General features: G+C 36.7%; 1 protein-coding gene across 2 annotated transcripts; it reads left to right on the forward strand.

The window, feature by feature from the left end:
• Positions 1 to 1,295: 1,295 nt before the first annotated feature.
• Positions 1,296 to 21,211, forward strand: renbp (renin binding protein). Of its 2 annotated transcripts, none has more exons than XM_057859197.1 (11): positions 1,296 to 1,435; positions 4,800 to 4,909; positions 5,054 to 5,129; positions 5,205 to 5,280; positions 11,242 to 11,420; positions 15,189 to 15,416; positions 15,539 to 15,620; positions 15,741 to 15,916; positions 18,669 to 18,800; positions 20,466 to 20,553; positions 20,628 to 21,209. In XM_057859197.1, the coding sequence occupies exons 2-11, from the start codon at positions 4,809 to 4,811 to the stop codon at positions 20,699 to 20,701; spliced, it is 1,212 nt and encodes a 403-aa protein (XP_057715180.1). In that variant the 5' UTR covers positions 1,296 to 1,435; positions 4,800 to 4,808; the 3' UTR covers positions 20,702 to 21,209. The 2 variants fall into 2 exon arrangements, with proteins under 2 accessions (XP_057715180.1, XP_057715188.1); XM_057859205.1 differs by having other exon boundaries at positions 1,354 to 1,431; positions 20,628 to 21,211.
• Positions 21,212 to 23,837: the final 2,626 nt, after the last annotated feature.

A 23,837-nucleotide genomic window follows, 5' to 3' on the forward strand; every position in this document is an offset into this window, starting at 1 on the left:
ATATGGAGGTAGATTTGTGTCATTATTCGATCAAAAAAAAAATTGCTTCGACCAAAATATATATGTTCAATTAAAAAAAGAGTCACTTCAATCCAAAGAAAATGTGTTGAAACATTTTTTAAAAATGCATTTGAAAGCTCTTTTTATTTGATTTTTTTCCCCTTTTTTTTGATTGAAGGAACTGTTTGATTGAAATAATGTTGTTTTGTGTTTGGGTATCATTTTGGCTAGGACATTTAAGTATTTATTATTCAATTAAAAAAATAAGTTGCTTCATACAAAAAAATATATATTTTCAAAAGAAAAATCACTTTAATCAAAAAAAAAAAAAAATTCATAGAAAAAAAGTTTTTGAATGTGAAAAAATATTTGAGACTAAAAAATTTGCATTTGGACACTTAATTTTTCATTAATAAAGTTTTCGTTGATTTTAGCAATCCTTTTTGTGTTTGGGCCAAATTATGGGTAGGACATTTGTGTCTAAATCATTCAATCCCCAAAAAAGTTGCTTCAATCAAAAAAAAGTATATTTTCAATCAAAGAAAAAAATAATTTGAAAAATAAAATTGCCCTCTCCTTTTTTTTAAATTATTTTAATAATAATATGCAAAGCAAATGACCGTCTAAGGTACTCGTCACATGATCTGTTCGAAAAATAATTTTGACCCATTATAAAAATATATTATTTTGTTCATTTCATTCATTTTTGTTGTTTTCTTGCTTTACAACTTTTATATATATATATATATATATATATATATATATATATATATATATATATATATATATATATATATATATATATATATATATATATATATATATATATATAGGAAAGTCAATTACATGCAATGACACCTTTTTGCCACCGGGGGGCCTGGCCCCCCATTAAACTCCGCTTATGATATATAATATGAAGCTCGACTTGTGTCATCGTCGAGTAGTGTCTTTGCCACAACATCTCTATTTTTTAGTCCTCATATGTTCACAATTATAAGCTTTTTTCTGTTTCAAGCCTTGTATCCTTCCAATGTGGACCTCAACCATAGCGAAACCATGGATAGTAAAAAATGTGACGCATACTAGTCACGTGATCGAAAACTATCCCACTGCTAGTTACAAAACTGACCACGAACACGTTAGCAGGATTTTGTGAGGGGAGGAGCTAATTTCCCTGAATTAAATCATAAATACAACATTGCAATTAAAAATACATGTTTTTTTGCTACAGTTTATCACAACTTTTCTGCACTAAAGTATCACGTTCAAGGAGTTACGTCACAAGGACGCTTTCCGCTTCTGGTTGTTTGCGTAATCACGTGACAGCCCCAGCGCGTCTCTGTGATCAGTGTGCGCGCAGCCGGAGCTGTGGCGGTCACATACGGGCTTTCCTGGAGAGTTCCACATCACGTTTGTCCTGTGGTTCTTTCAGTAGGTAAGCATTCGATTTTTAGAACCCATTGTTTGTGTTTTAATTTTTGCAGCTCAACCGGAAATCCTTCAGATTAACTGTAAATATGCCAAACAGCATACAGCAGTTCTGCTCAACCTTGATAACTCGCTCGCCCGTGATTATTATTGCTCACGAAGTCATACCCGTCAACCCGAGGCCGTTGGCAATCTTACAAATAGTGACGTATGCCCTTACAAATTGATGACTTATCTTCCAACGTTTTATATAGCGTGCTATATGAAACAAAAATAAAACTCAATTTTTAAAATAATATGAATTTAGCGGTAATATTGTCACATATAACCTGGTGCAATCAAAGAACAATCAATATCTTCAGCTACATTACTAAAATTTAACAGTGACTTTTGTTATAATTTGTATGTAGCACTTTTGGCAATTTCTATCATGTCTTAAAGGCTGCACTTCATGGCACTTCAGCTCGCAATTCAGTTTGGCTTGGTAGTTCGTTAGTGTGTCCAATTATAAATTAAAAAGGTCAATCGATAAAATGAATTTACCGATGCAATCTTTGAGTCAGGGAATATTTCTTTTGCTAATTCTGAGAAGTGATCAGCAATAGTTGCAATTTGGGCGTAGTTTTGGTCTCAACATTGGTAGGGACGATATTACCATAATGCACATAATGCAAACAATGATCCAAATAAGGGACGGCGAGCTTGACTTCATTGTTCCTTGTGGAGGCTGGCCTGACCGCAGTAGTTTTGCAGGTTAGCAAGTTTAATGTTATGCTAACTCTGAAGCAGGTTGGACTTTCAGTAGCAAAATTAGTGGTGTTTCCCACACTTCTACAACATTGACGTCTATACATGACTTACAGTGGCTGCTGCCGCCCCCCCCCCCCAAAAAAAAAATCTAATATCCCTCCTCTCTGAAGTTTATCGGGTTTATCCAGGATAGTACAATCATAACAATTATTTTGGATTTTTTTTCTACTTACATTAATTATTTTATACAATGAATTTGATCGAAACACTCTGGGGACATAGCATATATATATAACACAAGTAAATAAAATAATTAAAAAAAAAAAAAAAAAAGACTTTCGGCGCCTTACCCTTGAATTCATAAAATACAGCAAATGGTAATACACACAAAAAAATTTTAAAGTTTATTGAGTATTTTTCCAACTTTAGTGAAAATACAGCTTAATTTATAGTGGGGACATAAATGGCACCCTATCATTAAAATGACTCAAATCCATGTACCTTTTATAATCCACAGGACCGCTATAAACATATATCTGTGTAAAATTATGTAGTGTTTTTCAAAATACCAAATAAGTATAATAAGTACCCGTTAAGATAGAAAACAATATACTAACCCTTTTAATCTTTTAATTTTTTACCGATCCAGAGTACATTGCTCCCTCGTTTTCTGCGGTTAAAAGGGACCCCCCCACCATGAAAATTCCAAAGTATAATTAAAAAACAAAAACCCTTATATATATATCTATATTTTGATAAATCGTTTTTTAGCACTGCAAATGTAATACTTATCATATAAATAAAACGAAAACAATTATTTGTAGGTGTATATATGCATATATAAACATTTTTTAGTTGAATACTGTTTGGGTTTTTTTAGGGGTGTCAAACGATTAAAATTTTTAATCGAGTTAATCACAGCTTAAAAATTAATTAATCGTAATTAATCGCAATTAATCGCAATTCAAACCATCTCTAAAATATGCCATATTTTTCTGTAAATTATTGTTGGAATAATAATAATGGAAAGATAAGACGGATATATACATTCAACATAAAGTACATAAGTACTGTATTTGTTTATTATAACGATAAATCCACAAGACGGCATTAACATTAACATTCTTTCTGTGAAAGGGATCCACAGATAGAAAGACTTGTAATTCTTAAAAGATAAATGTGAGTACAAGTTATAGTAATTTTGATAGTTTGTATATTGTGACAAAATATTGCCATCTAGTGTATTTGTTGAGCTAAACTTAATGTTTGAATAGAGTATTATTTTGCATAGCTATTTTGATTGAGAATGCCAGATCTCTTTGCATTGAGCGCTTTTCTTTTTGTGAACATCATTTTATTTTTGAGAGATAGGAATATTATTTTTGTTGTGCTTTCACTAAATGATACTGTAGCGACTTAAATGTTCTTAACTGCCAAATGCATGATGGGAATTTGAGCAACCATGAGTCACAGTGGTTGCTGCAAATGGTATATCTTCTCTGCGTTGAGTATAATACATGGCGTTAAGAAAAAGATCATCTCCAGTTATTCTTCCCCATGTCGCTTGCCACAATAGTTATAACAGTTGTGGAAGAGATGCCACTGCTTATTCCATTAAATAGCGCGGCTCCGATAAATGCCTGCGTTACCAATTCGTCCTTCTTGGTAATTGGCCGTGCTATGGACCGGCGATTCATGTTGGCTCGTTGTCGTCGGTTGGCTCGGTTTGTCCGATTTCCTCCAGAGGAAGACGGCGGTGTACGTATAAACACCGAGAGACGTTGGATGGCTTTTTGTGGGTACTTCTATTAACAAAACAAAATCATGTGGGGGACGCAGCACTTGAGCCTGCGCTAACTGCGCACTTTCTCTACTCTCTCGCTCGACCACTTTCTTCCTCACTGCTCAATCTGACAATGCCGGTCACATTGAAAATAACAGCGGCCCCCTTGACGGGTGCTGGTAACACCTGTGTCCACTCCACTTGCTTGTCTCTGCCCTTAGCTCTCAATATACTTCAAACGGCGCCATTGTAGTCTGTTCGCGGCAATGCTTGAGTGGGTCGTTCCGCGCATGCGTTAACTGCGTTAAATATTTTAACGTGATTAATTTAAAAAATTAATTACAGCCCTAGTTTTTTAAATTGAAACGAAACCTGTGATGAATTGAAGTTTGAAGCGCGAAGTAGCAAGGGATCCCTGTAATGTGTCGGCCTTGTGGTGTGTATTGAAACTATGATTTGTATGGTTTAAATATTAGTTTTTAACCGGTTTTAAACCATTTGTTGACCAATTGCTAAAAAAATTTAAACTTATTCTTCCTCTGGTCAACATGTACCCTCCCAACAATTTTGTTGAACGTGCGAATCGCTGTTCCGAATAAAGCCAAAAAGATACGCAAAGGCATGTGAATTATAAAGTGATTCTTGTAGTTTGCTGAAGGCTGTACACTCATTTGTTCTAGTAGTGGCGCCAGACTGGTTTTGACACTACATATCCTGCTTATTGGAATGTGCCCTAAGTAGATTGTGCTAACTCAGATGATATTCTCAGACTTTTACAAAGTTTTTGTGTAATCATTTCAGTTACATCAGTCTTTCACACCTATTATTGTTTTTTTAGAAAGTCACAATGCCTGTGGTGAAACTGGAGGAGTGTCGAGAGAAGATTTACAAAGAGCTGAACAACGTTGTGGACTTTTGGCTGAAATACTCCCATGACACCACTTATGGGTACGGTCCTGCCTGTTTGTCTCTGGAAATAATTTAGAGTTATACTGACTAAAATTTCTGTGTCACAAAGCTTTGAATAATAGGTAAAATGATGAAATCTTAAAAGATTTTTAAGTGTTTATTACATCCTTTGTTGTATTTCAGGGGCTTCTTTAATTGTATTGGAAAGAATGGGACCGTTTATGATGAGCTGAAGTATGTCTGGTTGCAGGGTAGACAAGTAAGCCTCACAGGTTTTAATGAGGTAGTCCACATTTTTTCGTTTACAATCTTGAATAACTGTGCCCTTTCCCAGGTTTGGATGTACTGTCGCTTATATAGGACAATGGATAGATTCCACAGACCTGAAATCCTCGAAGCAGCCAAAGCTGGTATGTGCACTGAAATTGTCATTCTCCATATATTTAGTCATAGTTGATGCAATCACTGATAACCATGATCAACACTGATTGGTCAGGGTATCACGACAAGTTAGTGGCACTAAAACACAATTTGGAAACATTGTATTGTTGCTTTCACTACAGTCCCTGACAAAAGTGTTGTCGCTTATCCATTTGATAGAAACAATTGCTAATAACCTGACTTTTAATTATTCAATTGGTTTCAGAAATGGCTCATATGAAAGCTAAGACCCTCCCAAATGATGTTGAATGTACAAAAATATATTTGTTTCACTGAAAAAAGATTTATCATTTAATGAAGACATAAAGGTCAAATCTTGGCAAGACAAAAGTTTTGTCGCCTACAGAAAGTAGTGTGAAAATTGCTCAAAAAATGTACTTCAAATACAAAAATATGTTAATAACAAAAGCTAATTAAGTAATGGTGCTGTGAGATCAAAATTTAATATTTTGTATGACTTCCATGACCTTCGGCAAGGATTCATACAATTTATTGATGAAGTCATCAGGAACATCAAAGAAAGCGGTCTTGCATGCTTCCCAGAGTTCATCAACATTCTTGGGTTTCGTCTTCCATGCTTCCTCTTTCATCCTATGCTAGACATGCTCAATGATGTTCATGTCTGGTGACTGGGCTGGCCAGTCCTGGAGAATCTTGATCTTCTTTACCTTGAGAAACCTCCACCCTGCAGATCTCTCGCACACCCCCATACTGGATGTAACCCCAGACCATGATTTTGCCACCACCAAACTTCACTGTTTTCTGAGTGAATCTCAAATCCAGTAGATTTCCTGCAATATTTGCGGCGACTGTGGTGTAATTCAATGGAAGATTCATCTGAAAAATCCACCTTTTGCCACTTTTCCAGCGTCCATCCTTTTGACAGGCTGTGGGCCTTGGCAAATGCTACACTGTTTTTTAATTGTCTGCACGCTGAGAGATCTGCAGGGTGGAAGGCAACGTAAATAGTCTGAAATATCAACAAATCTCAGGTGCCTCTTACATTCCTAACCATAAAAAGGGACAAATTCTGCAGCAGGATGGTGCTCCATCGCATACTTGAATCTCTACCTCAAAGTTCCTCAATGCAAAGAAGATCAAGATCCTCCAGGACTGGCCAGCCCAGTCACCAGACATGAACATCATTGTGCATGTCTGGGGTAGGATGTAAGAGGAAGCATGGAAGACGAAACCCAAGAATGTTGATGAACTCTGGGAGGCATGCAAGACTGCTTTCTTTGATGTTCCTGATGACTTCATCAATAAATTGTATGAATCCTTGCCGAACCGCATAGATGCAGTCCTTCAAGCCCGTGGAAGTCATACAAAATATTAAGGTTGGATCTCACAGCACCACTACTTAATTCGCTTATGTTATGTAACATATTTTTGTATTTGAAGTACATTTATTGTTCAATTTTCACACTAGTTTCTGTTGGCGATAAAACTTTTGTCTTGCCAAAATTTGACCTTTATGTCTTCATTAAATGATAAATCTTTTTTTCAGTGAAACAAATATATTTTTTCACATTCAACATCATTTGGGAGGGTCTTAGCTGTCATATGAGCCATTTCTGAAACCAATTGAATAATTAAAAGTCAGGTTATTAGCAATTGTTTCTACAAAATGGTACTTTAGTACTTTAAAGTGTATGACATCATTCTCCTTGGAAAATCGTATGATACTATTGCAGACAAAGAATGTTTCTACACTACACATCTTGGAACATGCCTCAGCACGCTGCATGCATACTATTTGCCCATCCATTTGGTTGCTAAAATCGAAACAAGCAAATCATCAACATGACCTGGCTCTAAGATCCCTTTTAATATTGCCGTAGTCTGTTTCCCCAATGACAAACGATCATGTGACTGATCAATTCTAAAGAAGATAAAACACATTCTAATGTCCTGTTGCAATCAACGGCCTGAAATGTCAAAACAAAGAAGGTCAGATCTTCGTACGTCAGCACAACATGTGTAAAAAGGTCCGTTTGTACTGTCGACTGAAGAGATTGCGCAACAACTTTGTCAGCCAAAAAGAAAGTTGCAACTCGACAAAATCCTCATATTTTGTGCTGCCTAAGTACAAAATGTTGCGAAAAGTATTAGTGAGCCAGGATTTTACAACACACGTATTGTACATTAAGTTAATACTGTCCACACACCTCTGTTAAAGTACTACAATTTTGAAAAATATAACAATAAGAACATGATACAATATGAAGTCAAATATTTTAGAGAGGTGTTAAATGGGTTTCAGTGCACACCTGTTTGCTTTTGTGAAGTTAATCGATTTTTGTACAGTGAGTGGTTTGGCATAAGGATACCTTGGGATGGGGTAGGCTGTTGTGGGCAGTGTTGTTAATCTTACTTTAAAAAAGTAATTAGTTACAGTTACAAAATACCTCTCCCAATTGAGTAAGTAACTCATTTACCTCATTGTAAGAGTAATTAGTTACTCAGCAAAGTAACTGACTTTACTTTTAATGTTCTACACGTTATTACATTATACATTCTATAACATCTTTCACATCAAAGATTTGTACAGTGGGGCAAATAAGTATTTAGTCAACCACTAATTCTGCAAGTTCTCCCACTTGAAAATATTAGAGAGGCCTGTAAATGTCAACAAGGGTAAACCTTAACCATGAAAGACAGAATGTGGAAAAAAATCCCAGAAAATCACATTGTTTGATTTTTAAAGAATTTATTTGCAAATCATGGTGGAAAATAAGTATTTGGTCCATACCAATAGTTCATATTAATACTTTGTTATGTACCCTTTGTTGGCAATAACGTTTTCTCTAACTCTTCACAAGCTTTTCACACACTGTTGCTGGTATTTTGGCCCATTCCTCCATGCAGATCTCCTCTAGAGCAGTGATGTTTTGGGGCTGTTGTTGGGCAACACGGATTGGCTGGGCCACTCCAGGACCTTGAAATGCTTCTTACGAAGCCACTCCTATGTTGCACTGACTGTGTGTTTGGGATCATTGTCATGCTGAAAGACCCAGCCACGTCTCATCTTCAGAGCCCTTGCTGATGGAAGGAGATTTTCACTCAAAATCTCTCGGTACATGGCCCCATTCATTCTTTCCTTTACACAGATCAGTCGTTCTGGTCCCTTTGCAGAAAAACAGCCCCAAAGCATGATGTTTCCACCCCCATGCTTCACAGTGGGTATGGTGTTCTTCGGATGCAATTCAGTATTCTTTCTCCTCCAAACACGAGAACCTGTGTTTCTACCAAAAAATTCTATTTTGGTTTCATCTGACCATAACACATTCTCCCTGTCCTCTTCTGGATCATCCAAATGCTCTCTAGTGAACCGCAGAGGGGCCTGGACGTGTACTAGCTTCAGCAGGGGGACACATCTGGCAGTGCAGGATTTTAGTCCCTGGCGGCGCATTGTGTTACTGATAGTAGCCTTTGTTACTGTGGTCCCAGCTCTCTGTGGGTCATTCACTAGGTCCCCCCGTGTGGTTCTGGGACTTTTGCTCACTGTTCTTGTTATCATTTTGACGCCACAGGGTGAGATCTTGCATGGAGCCCCAGATCGAGGGAGATTATCTGTGGTCTTATATGTCTTCCATTTTCTAATAATTGCTCCCACAGTTGATTTCTTTACACCAAGCGCTTTACCTATTACAGATTCAGTCTTCCTAGCCTGGTGCAGGTCTACAATTTTGTCTCTGGTGTCCTTCGACAGCTCTTTGGTCTTGGCCATAGGGGAGTTTGATCATACTACAGTCTGTTAGGAAAAAAAACAAATCATAGATTTCACTACCAGTTGAAGGGAGATGGGGCTCGGGGCCGATCCGTAGTAGGCTTATTTTAAAAAACTTAAAATTCAAATATTTTCAAAACCAAAGCCATTAGCAACCTAAAACCAAAACAGGCATCTCCCTTAGGCATATACAGTGTATCACAAAAGTGAGTACACCCCTCACATTTCTGCAGATATTTAAGTACCGGTATATCTTTTCATAGGACAACACTGACAAAATGACACTTTGGCACAATGAAAAGTAGTCTATGTGCAGTTTATATAATAGAGTTAATTTTTTTTCCCCCTCAAAATATGGCCATTAATATCTAAACCCCTGGCAACAAAAGTGAGTACACCCCTTAGAAAATACATACATCCTTAAATGTCCAAATTCAAGACTGCTTGTCATTTTCCCTCCAAAATGTCATGTGACTCGTTACAGGAGTGCTGTCAGCATTGCGTCAGAGATTGAAGAGGTGGTGGGTCAGTCTGTTTGTGCTCAGACCATACGCCGCACTCTACATCAAAATGGTGTGAATGCATGGCTTTCACCTAAGGAGGAAGCCTCTTCTGAAGACGGGCAGGCTTTCTTGTGTACCGTCTTCAGAAGAGGCTTGAAGACGGGCAGGCTTTCTTGTGTACCGTCTTCAGAAGAGGCTTGACAAGAAAGCCCGCTCATCTCATCAGACCATAGGACATGGTTCCAGTAATCCATGTGCTTTGTTGACATGTCTTCAGCAAACTGTTTGCGGGCTTTCTTGTGTACGGTCTTCAGAAGAGGCTAGATTCTTGGTTAGAAGCAAAAAAACGGGCAGTTATTGTTCATTTTACATAAATATTTCAAGCCAAAGTTACACTAATTTTATCCATTAATTTTTTTCACAACGTTTCAAAGTGCATACATGGTGCTATTTTAATATAATAATTTCCTTGAATCCTCGACCAAATCACTCTTAAGACACTCCTGCCTGCTTGTATGCAGTAAAACCTTCGTCCTGTTTACACCTAAATCCTGCGTTAGAACGCAGCGTGTATTTGAGTAGATCACATTGAAAGCCAACTCAACGTTCTGCCTGGGTCGGCCCCTGAAGGGAAGGCGTGGCGCAATTCTGTGGGAGCTGTCTTGTCAACTGATGGTGGATTCTATGCACAAATGTAAACCGACCATTACCCAGGGCAAATCTCTTCAACTGTATGGTAGGCGTACAGTACAATCAGCAGAACACTATCCTTAAATATTCCGTAAAGTAGCTAAATTGAATATATTTCAAGTTTGAGAACGGTACCTTTGAAATTTCGACCCTTCATCATTATCGCTGTCTTGTTGTGCTTGAGCGTGCAGTAACGCAGTTCATCATCTACCCACCTAGCCAATCATCATCGAGTTTGCAACAGTGTCACCACACCCATCCCTCCACCCCCTCCCACCCTGCTCTCTCCGGGTAAACAGCTGATTTGTGAGAAAATCAGACAACTCGCGCTTCATTCAACCAAATTGTAGTAGCGCGCCCGTTTACATCCTCACTAACTGTAACAGCGTTGCAAAGATGGGAAAAGTAATTAATTAGATTACTCACTACTTTTAAAAAATAACGCCATTAAGGACTCCGTTATACTCTTAACGCCAATTTTAACAGTAATGGTTTTCAGCGTTTGGTTCTACTGTTTTAATAAAAGATTTTGCAAGTGCTTAGCATATCCAATTAGAAATTAAAAATAATTTTTGCAGTGCTGTTTGCAGACATGTTTGTAGTATTATATTATTGCTTTGTCAGATATAATACTGCCTTCAACAAGAAGTGTTGGTAAATTTAAAAGAAACAATAGTTTTTTGAAGATTCTGGTAAGTAGCAACATTAAATAAAAAGATAAATGATAAAATAATGTCTGTAAGACATTGTTTTGTCTAATACGCAACAAATTTCATCTTTAGTTTGGTCAAAGACATTGCAGTATATCGATTTTGATTGTGTAACAGGTGTTCCCTGGACAGTTGGTTATTTTCTGAGAAAAAAAATATACATACAAAGGGAAGATTTAGGTTAATATATGCAATCCAGTCATGATGAGGTCCTTGTTGCTGCTAATTTAACAAGGTTTGAAATTAAATCTGACCAGAGTAATCACTTTCCTTTGATGGAATTCTCCTACATTTCAGGAGGAACTTTCCTCAGGAAGTTTGCTCGTGTTTCTAGTGCCAGCGGTCAGATGAAATGTGCCTTCTGTTTAACACGAGATGGGAAAGCAGTAAAAATACAGAGGACCATATTCAGTGAATGTTTCTACATCATGGCCTTAGATGAGCTGAGCAGAGTTACTGGTGACAAGGAGATGCAGGTACAAAGTTGATATATATAATGTATATATTTTAAAATATACAGTATATACAGTGAGGAGCAGAAGTATTTGCACCCCTTGTTATTTTGCAAGTTCACCCACTTAGAAAATTGGTAGAGGTCTGAAATTTCGATCATAGATGCATTTCCACTCATAGACATAATCTTTAAAAAAAAATCCAGAACTCACATTGTATGATTTTTCAATGATTTGTAATTTACTGGAGTTCATAAGTATTTGTACTCTGAGAAAATCAGTGCTAATATTCAGTGCAGAAGACTTTGTTTGCAATTACAGAGGTCGGACGCTTTCTGTAGTTCTTCACCAGGTTTTCACATATGGAAACCAAGATTTTGGCCCATTCCTCCACACAAATCTTCTTTAGATCTGTCAGGTTTCGGGGCTGTCGTTGTTGAGAAACACCAAGTTTCAGCTCCATCCAAAGATTTTCTATTGGATTGAGATCTGGAGACTGGCTAGGTCACTCCAGAACCTTGATATGGTTTTTACGCAGCCTCTCCGTGGTCAGCTTGGCTGTGTGCTTCAGATGATTGTCATGTTGGAAGATCCAGCCACTACTCACCTTCAAGTCTCTGATTGGGGGAAGGAGGTTTGGTGCTCAAAATCTGACGATACATTTCACCATTCATCCTCTGCTTTATAAAGTACAGTCGTCCTGTCCCCTTTGCTGAGAAACAGCCCCGAAGCATGAGGTCTCCACCCCCATACTTCACAGTGGAGATGGTGTTCTTGGGATTGTTCTCATCCTTCTTTTTCCTCCACACATGACTTTCTCTCATGACCCCACTGCATCATTCAGATGGTCCCTGGAATACTTCAAACGGGCCTTCACATGTACTGGCTTCAACAGGGGAACCTTCTGAGCAATGTGTGATTTTAAAATATTGCACCGTAGTGTTCTACTGACAGTAGCCTTTGAAACTGTGCATCCAGCTCTTTTTCAGGTCATTGACCAGCTCCTGCCATGTAGTTCTAGGCCAGGGGTGCCCAATCCCGGTCCTCGAGAGCCCCTATCCAGCTTGTTTTCCATGTCTCCCTCCTCTAACACACCTGAATCAACTAATCAGGATCGTTATCAGGCTGCCGCAGAGCTTGCTGATGAGCTGATCATTGGATTCAGGTGTGGTAAAGGAGGGAGACACGGAAAACAAGCTGGATAGGGGCTCTCGGCGACCGGGATTGGGCACCCCTGTTCTAGGCTGAGCTCTCACTTTTCTCATCATGAGTGATGTCCCACAAGAAGAGATTATACTTGGAGCCCCATTCCTAGGTAGATTATAAATCATGTTTACCCTTTTCCATTTTCTAATAATTGCTGCAATTGTTGATTTATTCTCACCTAGCTGCTTTCCGATTGTCCCATAGCTTTTTCCAGCTTTATGGAGCTCAACAATTTTTTCTCCGGTTTCTTTCGAAAGCTCACTGGTCTTGCCCATGGTAGCAGTTGGAAATGACTGACTTTAGGGTGCACAGGTAACAATAATGAGCTCAAAGGGGTCGTGGGTGGGTGGTTACTCATGGGGTAAAATTGGACTTTTTTTAAAGGTTGATTGACAACTCTTAGGGTGTCATAATTATTGCTGATTCTCAGGGGTACAAATACTTATGAACTCCAGTAGATTACAAATATATTATTTTTAAAAAATCATACAATGTGATGTCTGGATTTTTCTTAAGATTGTGTCTTTGTGAGTGAAAATGCATCTATAATTGAAATTTCAGACTGTTTTCTGTTTTCTAAGTCTGCAAAATCACAAGGGGTGCAAATACCTCTGCTCTTCACTGTTTTATATGTATACATATATATATATAGATATGTTTCTGCTCTTGCAGCCCGCTTTAAAATAAACTGCTGTATTTTAAGCCAAAAGAACTGTTGTGTTTGATAGAACAATATGTCTATATGCTGCTATAGCAGATTCATGGTGCATTAAGTTCCCTAACTATTTTTAATTTGTCCGTTATACCTTGGAAACCCCCGTTTACAGACTTCGCGCAACCGCTTTTGTTTCAACCCAGCCGTAAAAAAAAGGCAAGTCATCATATTTATCATTCGAAATGTCTGTCATTTTTAGCTTAGAATCATTATTGATGTCTAATATTTAGTTAAAATTTTTTTTTTTAAAAAACACTTTAAAAAATTATTCACTCGCATATTTTAAATTTTTAAACAAATTACATCACATTGAAAAAATTGGTGTCTGTAAAAAAAAGTCACGGATATCTACTTCAACTATCGCATAATTGTATTTTTTTTTTCCGTTACAGTCGCATTTTCCCCAATATTTTAGGTGATTCATAATCAATACAAAGAAAACATTTTTTAAAAATGTTTGAAGAGGTAAATTTATGAATATGTCGATTACTCCTGCATGTCTGCGATTTCTGCTTTGCTCCCCTTATTATATTACCATGTTTCACCCGTAAAATCCCCCAAAAATTCGGCTGTGGCCATTCACAGCTGTGTCTTGATAATCAGTGATACATGCTACATGGAGTTTTTGGATCGAAAAGAGGTAAGTACGCGATAATATCTCGTTAAAATCATGGCGTCTTTAATTTTGCTCTCGCGTGCTCTCACCTCCAGTTGGGGTTTTGCTGTTTCAAAATTTCCTTTTTTTGTAAAGAAATGCCCTCCTGTTCAAAATTTTTCTTCCCGTTCCGCTCTGAAAACCCCAATTTGGCCAAATTTCAAAATTGTCCGATATGCATATGTGATACATCATTGGAAAGCTTAAAATCTCAATTTTCTGGGGGGAAGAAAATTTTGGACAGGAGGCCATTTTTTAAAAAAAGAATGTTTTTTTAACAGCAAAACCCTTTCTGGAGGTGAGAGCACGCGAGAGCAAAATTAAAGACGCCATGATTTTAACGAGATATTATCGCATACTTACCTCTTTTCGGTCCAAAAACTCCATGAAGCATGTACCACCGAGTGTCAAGATTTTGGGGGGATTTTATAGGTGAAACATGGTAATATAACAAGGGTCGTGATGCAGAAATCGCAGACATCAAGGAGTGCTCGAGATGTCCTTTTTCATATATTTACCCTTTTAAACGTTTTTTTCTTTTTCTTTGTTTGGATCAATTATCTATCATCTAACATATCGGGGAAAATGAGACAGTAACGAAAACATACAATTTAGCGATAGTTATGAGGTAGATATCCGTGACTTTTTTTACCATTTTTTTCATTGTGACGTAATTTGTTTAAAAGTTTAAAATATGTGAGTGAATCATTTTTTTAAGTCTTTTTTTTTTTTTTTTTTTTTTAAACAAAATATTAGACATCAATTCATGATTCTAACCTAAAATCGGCAGACATTTTGAATAATAAATATAATTACTTAACTACTTGTTTTCATGGCTCAATTGAAACAAAAACGTTTGCGTGACGTCTGTAGACGAGGGTTTCCAGGGTAAAACGGGCAAATTAAAAATTGTTTGGGGACTTAATGCGCCATGAATCTGCCATGGCAAAATATAGACATATTGTTCTAGACATATTGTTTTCGCTTAAAATACAGCAGTTTCTTTTAAAGAGGAGTGCAAGAGCAGAAACTGCTTTTTCAGTCTTGTCTGTGTTTTCCGCCATATATAAATATATATGTGTGTGTGTGTGTTTTAAATATACTGTATACATGTACGTGTCCATTAAGAGTCACAGATTTCTTTTCATTGTTAGATCTTTCAATATATGTATCTCAAATTATGAGACATTTGACTTGTATCACTTCTTGTTCCCAGCAAGAGGCTGAACAGATGATGGCACAGCTCATCTTCTGGGTTCAGGTTGACCCAACAGGTTTGGGCAGACCCATGCTACCAGGTGACATGCCCACCAACAGCATGGCTGTCCCAATGATGCTTATGTGCCTAGTGCAACAACTCACTGAAGGCCGTGGTGAGGAGGCAGTCCTGAAGTATAAAAAGTTGAGCAGCTGGTGTGTGCAGCAGATTGTCCAACATGTTCAGGTTTGGACACAATGTAGTGTATTCTTTAACTACAGTCATTTTGACATTCTTGTAGAAATGTGTGAATGTGTATCTTTTTCCTTTTTGGGAAAAAAAAGCCCATATTTATGCTGTTTTTACAGAGAGATGGCACAGCTATCTTAGAAAATGTGTCATTGGAGGGGAGAGAGCTGCCAGGTTGTCAAGGCCGGCTACAGAATCCAGGTTAAGGATCCGCTGTTTACGTACATAATAGTCGTGCAAGTAAACAGCTCAAAAATTGGCACAGTTCTTTTCCCTCCCTCTTTCTTACAATTTAAAATTTCATGTTTTATGTGTCCTTAGGCCATGCCTTGGAAGCAGGCTGGTTCCTGCTTGAATACGCGTCTCAATGGGAGGACAAGGAGCTGCAGGACACAGCCATCAATAAATTTGTGGAGTTACCCTTCCAGATTGGCTGGGATAAGGAGCATGGAGGCCTCTTCTACTTCCTGGATGTGGATGGACACTCTCCCACTCAGGTTATTCACGCATTCAATGCGATTTCTATCTACATTTAAAATCTGACTTTAAATAGGATTAATCACATCCTTCAGCTAAGAATATCCAGTATTTTTATCTTAATTAAGTTCAATTAAACATTAACAAATTTTACTAAATAATAAACGGAATCCACAGTGGACGTTAAACCAACATTAGGTAACTTTTCAACCGTAATAAAATATTTTCATAACATTTGTGATAAAATGTCAACTGACAACTAGTTGAATGACACCTCTTTCACATCTTGAGGGGCTTTGTATCGTTTTCACCATCGATAATTAACTTTGAGGAAGATGGCAAGAGACCTGCCACACTAAAAAACTACAAATGTGCTAACTGCTTTACGGCATACGTCAATTCCTCCTTCCCCCATTCGTTATAAAGACGGAAGTCGATGCGAACTCTTTCGCACGAATGCTGCAAAGATGGCAGAGCAACAAGAGACAAAAAGTTTTGTTTGAGGAGGAAAAAAATAGAGGATATACAGAATAAACATTGGCCCCGCTTTCACTCGATGGCGTGACCCCCCACCCCCCTCTGGCAATGCTGACGAGTTCGGGTGGGGTGGGTGGTTAGCCATACTAAGACATATGGTTGCTCACCGTCCAATGCTATTGTTTAGCCACAACTGGATTCATTACTTTATTACTATTCATCCTTCATACAGCCGCTGACAACAGAAATGCTGTTTGATCCATCTGCAAGCAACCAGGACATTGATTTTTGATTCATTGATGATTTTACGACACTGTTCGGGTGTGCGCTGGTCCTCATGGGAAACGCAGTCTTCCTTAAGGCAAAACACTACCGCTTTTGTCCACCGACATCGCTAAAATCGACCAAAACTGAAAAGCTACCAAGTGTTGCTTTAAAATTAATGTGAATTTGGGCTTTAATGCTTTTACTTTTCTTTAGTTAGAAATGATATACATACAATAGGTTAGAATATAGGTTAGATTTGATAAAATTCATATGTACAGGTAAATTACTTCTTTACAATGAGTTTTTTTCATCATCATTTAATAGGGGTGCTGGAATATTAAATGCCTCTGGCTGTGTGTCAGTCTCTACGTTTGGGATCAAGATAACTAAAGGATGAAGCATCGTTATACCTGCAGAACAAGCAGAAGAGCTTTTTAAATTTGGGGGTAATAAAGGTCAAATAGGTCAGAAAATGAATTTTGTGATAACTGAAGAACAAAGGGAGTAATAGCAAACTTGCAGGATATGTTTATAATATGGAACTGAATAGGTAATTGAATTTGGGGTAGGGAAGTCAAAGGTCATAGAGACCAGGAAATGTATTTCGCAAGAACTCAATAACGAATGAGGGGATCATTATTAAACTTGCAGGATATGTGTTTAATATGAAACTGTGATTAAGTGAGAGCTGATTAAACTTGGGTATAATCAGGCCAAAGGTAACAGAGGTCAGAAAAGGTATTTTGTGATAACTTGTTGCATACTTAACTAATTTTCTCCCAAAAACGTATAAATATGTTCTATTTTTAATTGTTTTAGCGTATTCATACGTCTTTTACTTTTTCTTTTTTTTTTCAAAAAAAAGACGTCTCTGGGTCGTGATTCAATTTAGCTCCAAAGCACAAAGCTGAAAATCCATTTTCCATCCATAAAGCAATAAAACTGGCCACTGGAGGGCAGTAGCGCATTTGGTAAGACCCGCAACCTGATTCATCGGCAACGAACAGCCAAGCCGCACGGCAGGGCGCCGGAGGAAGACGACCGAATGGATGCCAGGCGGCAGACGACCGAGCAGAACTACCGGTAGGACGCCCGGGATGCAAGGCACTGGACGACCGAGCAGAACGACTGGGACCACTAGTGCTGCGGACGATGCCTTTGAGTCCGTGCTGCTCACCAGCAGAGCCCGCAGAGACTCCAAAAAATTTATTTTTATGAGACAGACGGCGATTAGGGAAATGTTTAACCAGCTGTCGCGGCCAGAACAGCGTCATCTTTCAGTTATTTATGTGTAAATAAATTGTAACTTCACTATCAAAAGCTCTATTTGTCTTGTTGTTTATCTTATTTTCTAAAAGGAAAACATTATTCAGAATAATGTTTGGGATGTAACTAAACCAAAAAATAGCTGTGTATAAGTCAAAGTTATGTTTGAAATGTATGCTTTCACAAAAAGCTCGATTTCTCCATTTTTTCACCAGAAATTGGAAAATTACTCAAACTAAGCTATTTTCTAATGCTGATTTCTAAAGAATGGAAAAAGATATGAACTAACTTTTTTTTCTGCTGAAGAGAGTCTAATCTTTCTTTTGGTGGGTTCCATAGCAATAGAACAGAATTTTCTGCGGGTTATGCAAAATCATTCAAAATCCAGTAAAACGGCCGGGAGCGAAGGGCCTTGCTCCGGTGAAAATGGCTGGGAATGAATGAGTTAAAGGGCATGCCCGCTCTCCAAAATATGGAAATTCTTTGAATTTGGCTGCTTAGACAAATTGGTTTCAAAAACCCTCAAAGACAGTAACCCACAATTGGAATTCATGCAATGATCAATTTATATTGCTCAGCAAAAGGATGGTATTGACAGACGTGTGTTGAAACACGATGTAGTGTAGTTTTAGTGTTAGTGTTCTATTTGCTGGGGCACATAACAATTTCAAAGGCAACTTGAAGGATCATATCGAAAAGTGTTAAGTTTTGGATTTCTTTGGTGTCTGTTCATATATCATCTCTGTGTATATGTTTGAACAGTTGGAGTGGAGTATGAAACTGTGGTGGCCTCACTGTGAGGCTCTCATCGCCTTCCTCATGGCCTACAGCAAAACAAAAAGGCCTGGACTATTGGAGAGATTCTCTCAGGTTTATGACTACACCTTCAGCCATGTGAGTATCACACTAAAAATAAAACATTTCAAATCAGCACACACCAATTAATCTTTTTTCTAATTTCTATTCATTCATCATACTGCAACAATTTACTGTATGGTTGTGCTGGGCAGTGTTGTTAATCTTACTTTTAAAAAAGTATTTAAGTACAGTTCCAAATTACTTCTCCCAAAAAGTACCGTTGTGGCCCGAATATAAGACGGTGTTTTTTGCATTGAACGACGCTAGATGGCGCCAGATATTATTGAAGCAATGTTCTGTCATGATCAATCTCAGCAACTCTCAAGTTAAACCAGTTTGCATTATTTTATTGCAATGTTTTTCCTTATTCAGATTTGTTTCAAGACTACAGTTAGACTTCACTTTTATGGTGAATGCAGTTATTGCAATTTTGTTGTTTTATCACAATAGATTGTTTTATTTACATTTAAAAAAACAGAAGCCATTCATTTACAAATGCGATTGCACTTTAGTTTACAAATTTAAATGTTCAGATATTAAGATTTGAATGAGGCAAAATAACATGCTTTTTCTCTTAAATATATTGTTATAATCATTTGTTTCGGATGTACTGTAATTATTTTCTGATTAAAAATAATTTGATGTTCAAAGTCTTTTTTTCAAACCTGAGTCTTGAAAAAGAGGGGCTCGTCTTATAATCAGGGCCGTCTTATATTCGGGCCAATACGGTAATTGCGTTAGTAACTCAGTTACCTGAATGTAAGAGTAACTAGTTACTTGGCAAAGTTACTGGTGATAATTTTCATGTTTTGTTTTTTTTTTTTCAAAAAAAAAAATAACTGGTCACACAATGTGAAGTTTAAAGGGTTTTTGGTACAATTGACCCAAGCCCAATTCTTTACCCTAACTGAACTAGACACAGGTGTATTGCGGATATTGCGATAACGAGATAGTAACCTTTGCTATGTGTGGAAGTCATTGAATGTTTGGAATCAACCATTAAAGTTATTAAAATTGCTCCCGTTATTGCATTAGTTCCCTTCTATTTTCGACATGTGTAAGTTTTAAAACTGTTTCATCATTTAAAGACAGATTTAAGTTAAGTTTTGCCGATTTAGGAGTATTTTAGATAAAAAGTTACCTAGGTTCGCTAGGAAGGTTCTCTACAACAGAGCCTTCTGGAGAAGTCTACTGTTTACTAACACATCTAGTTCTTTATAATACATGTTGCTAATGCCGCCGTGTCTGTCATTTGCATCTAGTTCTGTATATATGTGATATCTACCGAAGCATCATGTGGGCGTAGTTTGTAGGCTGTCGGCTACAGTCAGGTATTATTGGAGCCACCTAGCATAGTAGCATCTCGTTTGCAACGGCGTAACACTCCCTTGCCTCCTCCCCACTCCTGCTCTGCTCTCTCGTCTCCATGAGTCTCTTTTTCAGACTTTTCTCGCGTCAGTCAACCAACATCGCAACGCATAGTAACGCACACCTTTTCCCCCTCAGTAACGGTAACTGCTTTGCCAAGATGAGAAAAGTAATTAATTAGATTACTCACTACTGAAGAAAATAACGCCGTTAGTAACGCCATTATATTCTAACGCCATTATTAACAACACTAGTGCTGGGTGTGCTCTGTGTACTGTTGTCAAAACAGTTTAACCTTTACATTTTTTAATTGACCTGAATATATATGTGCAGTTTTCTGATGACGAACATGGTGAATGGTTTGGCTATCTGTCACAAGATGGAAAAGTAGTTCTGGATTTCAAAGGAGGCCCTTATAAAGGTGAGCATTTAAAAGCACTTTTGCCAATGAAATAAATACCACTGGCTCTGAATAATTGCATCTTTTCCCTGCAGGGTTTTTCCATCTCCCACGCTGCCTGTATATGTGCGAGCGTATTCTGGATGATCTGATAGATAATGTGGCGTAAGCATTCTCTGCACTGTGAAATTGGGAAACATTTTACATTTCTTGTAAATCAAAATTTGAATGTATTTTTAAAGCATTTTAGCATTATTAATCACTCTTTAAATACAGATTATGAAATAAAATACTCCTCTTATTAGTCTGTCCATCCATTTTATGCACCACTTGTATTATTCAGGGATTTAAAAAGCTGGGGCAGATGCCACCGGTACTTGGGCAAGAGGCAGGGTACATTCTGGACCAGTTATTTTAGAGGAGTCCAGAAAGTAAACAAATTCAATGTTACATGAAAGACTAATACGTAATTGTTTTTGTTGTCAGAAAAAGGAACACTCTGAGGCTGTCTCTTTTGAAGTGGGAAATACAGTTAAGGAATTAAAAAATTAACCTTTCATTTATTCCTCTTTCAAGTCCATTCAATTCAGGGGCTGTATTTTAGAAGCCCTTTCTCAATTATGTGTCATCATGTGTGTTTGTCTTCTTTAGCAATAAAAACATGGCATAAACGGGTTGTGATTGCTCTGTTTAAAATTACATTTGTCATCTTTTGAAAGGATTTACTCAAGGGAGAGGTTTTAACAAGGTGAGGACCTGAGTAGTGCCTCAAAATCAAGACGTTGGAGTTGAAACCCAAATTTTGGAAGCTCAAGTATAAGCCATGTTGTAGATTTCTTTTATTATATGGACAGGGCTGAAAGTGGGCCGGAACAGCCTGGAACTATGGTCCGACATAAAATTCGGGGGCAAAATGAGCAGAACGGTGGTTTGATCCCACAAATATAACGGCAACTGTCAAACCTCCATGTTAAAAAAAAAACAAAAACAACTTCCAGGCTGCCACACACGCTTCTCCGAGAAGAAAACTGTTTACTAACGTCAGATTTTCATACACAAGTGTTGACAACAAGCCTAATAAAGTGCTTTATGTAGGGTCATACATTTCCACCGATATTTATTGTTTATTTATTCCACGGAGAGCAGAGTTCTCGACGAGTCGTGTCGTTGACTTGATTTGTGCATGCGCTCAGCTAACTATCCTCCCTGGCCTGGACTTCAGTTGTCCATTCAATTGGTGACATACTGACATGTGATCAGCATGGATAGTTAGCTCTGATTGGTTCAAATGCATATGTTTTCTGGGACAAAAAAAAAAACAAGCTTGTAGAATTAATGCAATAAAAAAGGGCAAAGTAACAGAAAATTGATCAGATCTTTTAGAGAAAGGAAAGAGTTGAAGAGACTAATCTTTGACGGGGAGGTTCAGAAAATGTTAACCCTGTAATGCCTGACCCCAGAAACAAGAGAAAATTCTTTTTTTTTTTTTTTTTTTTTTTTTAATTTGAAAGCTTTATGTGGTCCCTAAACATAATAAAACATTTTGAATATTTTATTTTAATTATTTTGTATATATGTTTTCTAATCTGTATCATAAATGATACATTAAGCTTTACATGCTGTTCTCGTGGTTAAACAAACATAACTAAAGTGAGGGTAAACATAATAAGGTTTTATTTTATTTATTTATTTATTTATTTACTGCATTGTCCAAAAATGCTTGCACTTAATGTGCACTTTGGACTTTTTTTTTTTTTTTTTTTTTTTTCAGTTGCCTTTGTTAGGCTACTTAATTATTTCCTTATTAATAATTAATTTAAAAAAAAAAAAGCAAAGGTTGCATTTTCTTCAAAATATATTCCATTTCACTGTGCATAATGTAAGTCATTGTACTTATTTTTGTTAATGTATGTTACTTTTGCACATCATTGAAAAAAATACGATTGTACATAAAAAACAGTCTTTCATGTATGCCTTGTTACACAGTAAGTGTAATGCAGTAGCCTAATGCAAAACCTGTCCATCCACCCCCCAAGGGGAAAAAGAAATCTGGCTCCGTAGCAAATTTTATATCAGGGAGTTCCGGCAAGAAATTCTAGCGACTTTTTATGGAGGTAGATTTGTGTCTTTATTATTCAATCCAAAAAAAAAAAAGTTGCTTCAATCAAAATATATATTTTCAATCGAAGAAAAAGTCGCTTCAATCCAAAAAAATGTGTTTGAATGCGAAAATAAATTTGCAACTCAAAAAAATATATTTGAAAACTATTTTTCTTTGATTTTTTTTTTTTTTTTTTTTTTTGGGGGGGGGGTCAAGTTTCTTGCCTTGTCTTCTTGCCTTAAACTTTTTCCACTTCAAAAAAAAAAAGTGCATTCAAAACTTTTTCCACTTAAAAAAAAAAAAGTTTAAAACGTTTTGCTTTTCAAAAAAAGTGACACTTCAATAAAAAAAAATATATTTCAAATAAACAAATATTTTCCCCAAAAAAATATTTTTGCAAATGATTTTTTTCTTTGATTAAAAAGTTTTTTGCTTAAAGCAACTTTTATTGCGATTGAATAATTTAGACACAAATGTCCTTCCCATAATATGGCTCAAACACAAAAAGGATTGCTTCAATCAAAGAAAACAGTTTGAATGAAAAATAAAGTGTTCAAATGCGAATTTCTGCGTCTCAAATATTTTTCATATTCAAACCTTTTTTTCTACGATTGAATTTTTTAAATTCTTGATTGAAGTGATTTTTCTTTTGAAAATATAAATTTTTTTTGTTTGAAGCAACTTATTTTTTTAATTGAATAATAAAGACACAAGTGTCCTAGCCAAAATGTGGTCCAAACGCAAAATTACATGACTTCAATCAAAAATGTTATTTCAATCAAAAAAAAAAAAAAGTGACTTAAATTTTTAAAAAAATTAAATCAAAGAAAAAGTTTTCAAATATATGTTTTTGAGTTTCAATTTTATTTTTGCATTCAAACTTTTTTTTTTTTTTTTTTTTTTATTGAAGTGACTTTTTCTTTGATTGAAAATATATATTTTGATTGAAGCAACTTTTTATTTGATTGAAGCAACTTTTTTTTTTGATTGAATAATAAAGATACAAATCTACCTCCATAACTTTCACCCCTCCATGTATATATTTTTTAAATTGCTGTTTGGTTTTCAATTTATTAAAGGGGATGTAGCGCCCTGGGAAAATTTTGATATTCCATCATTTATCCATAAACGCATGCCTTTTGTATTCATATCATGCCACTTCGTGTAATTACACACAAGAAAATGAGAGAAATTTGGCTCGATT

Source organism: Corythoichthys intestinalis, chromosome 2 (genome assembly GCF_030265065.1).
Source record: "Corythoichthys intestinalis isolate RoL2023-P3 chromosome 2, ASM3026506v1, whole genome shotgun sequence".
NCBI lineage: Eukaryota > Metazoa > Chordata > Actinopteri > Syngnathiformes > Syngnathidae > Corythoichthys > Corythoichthys intestinalis.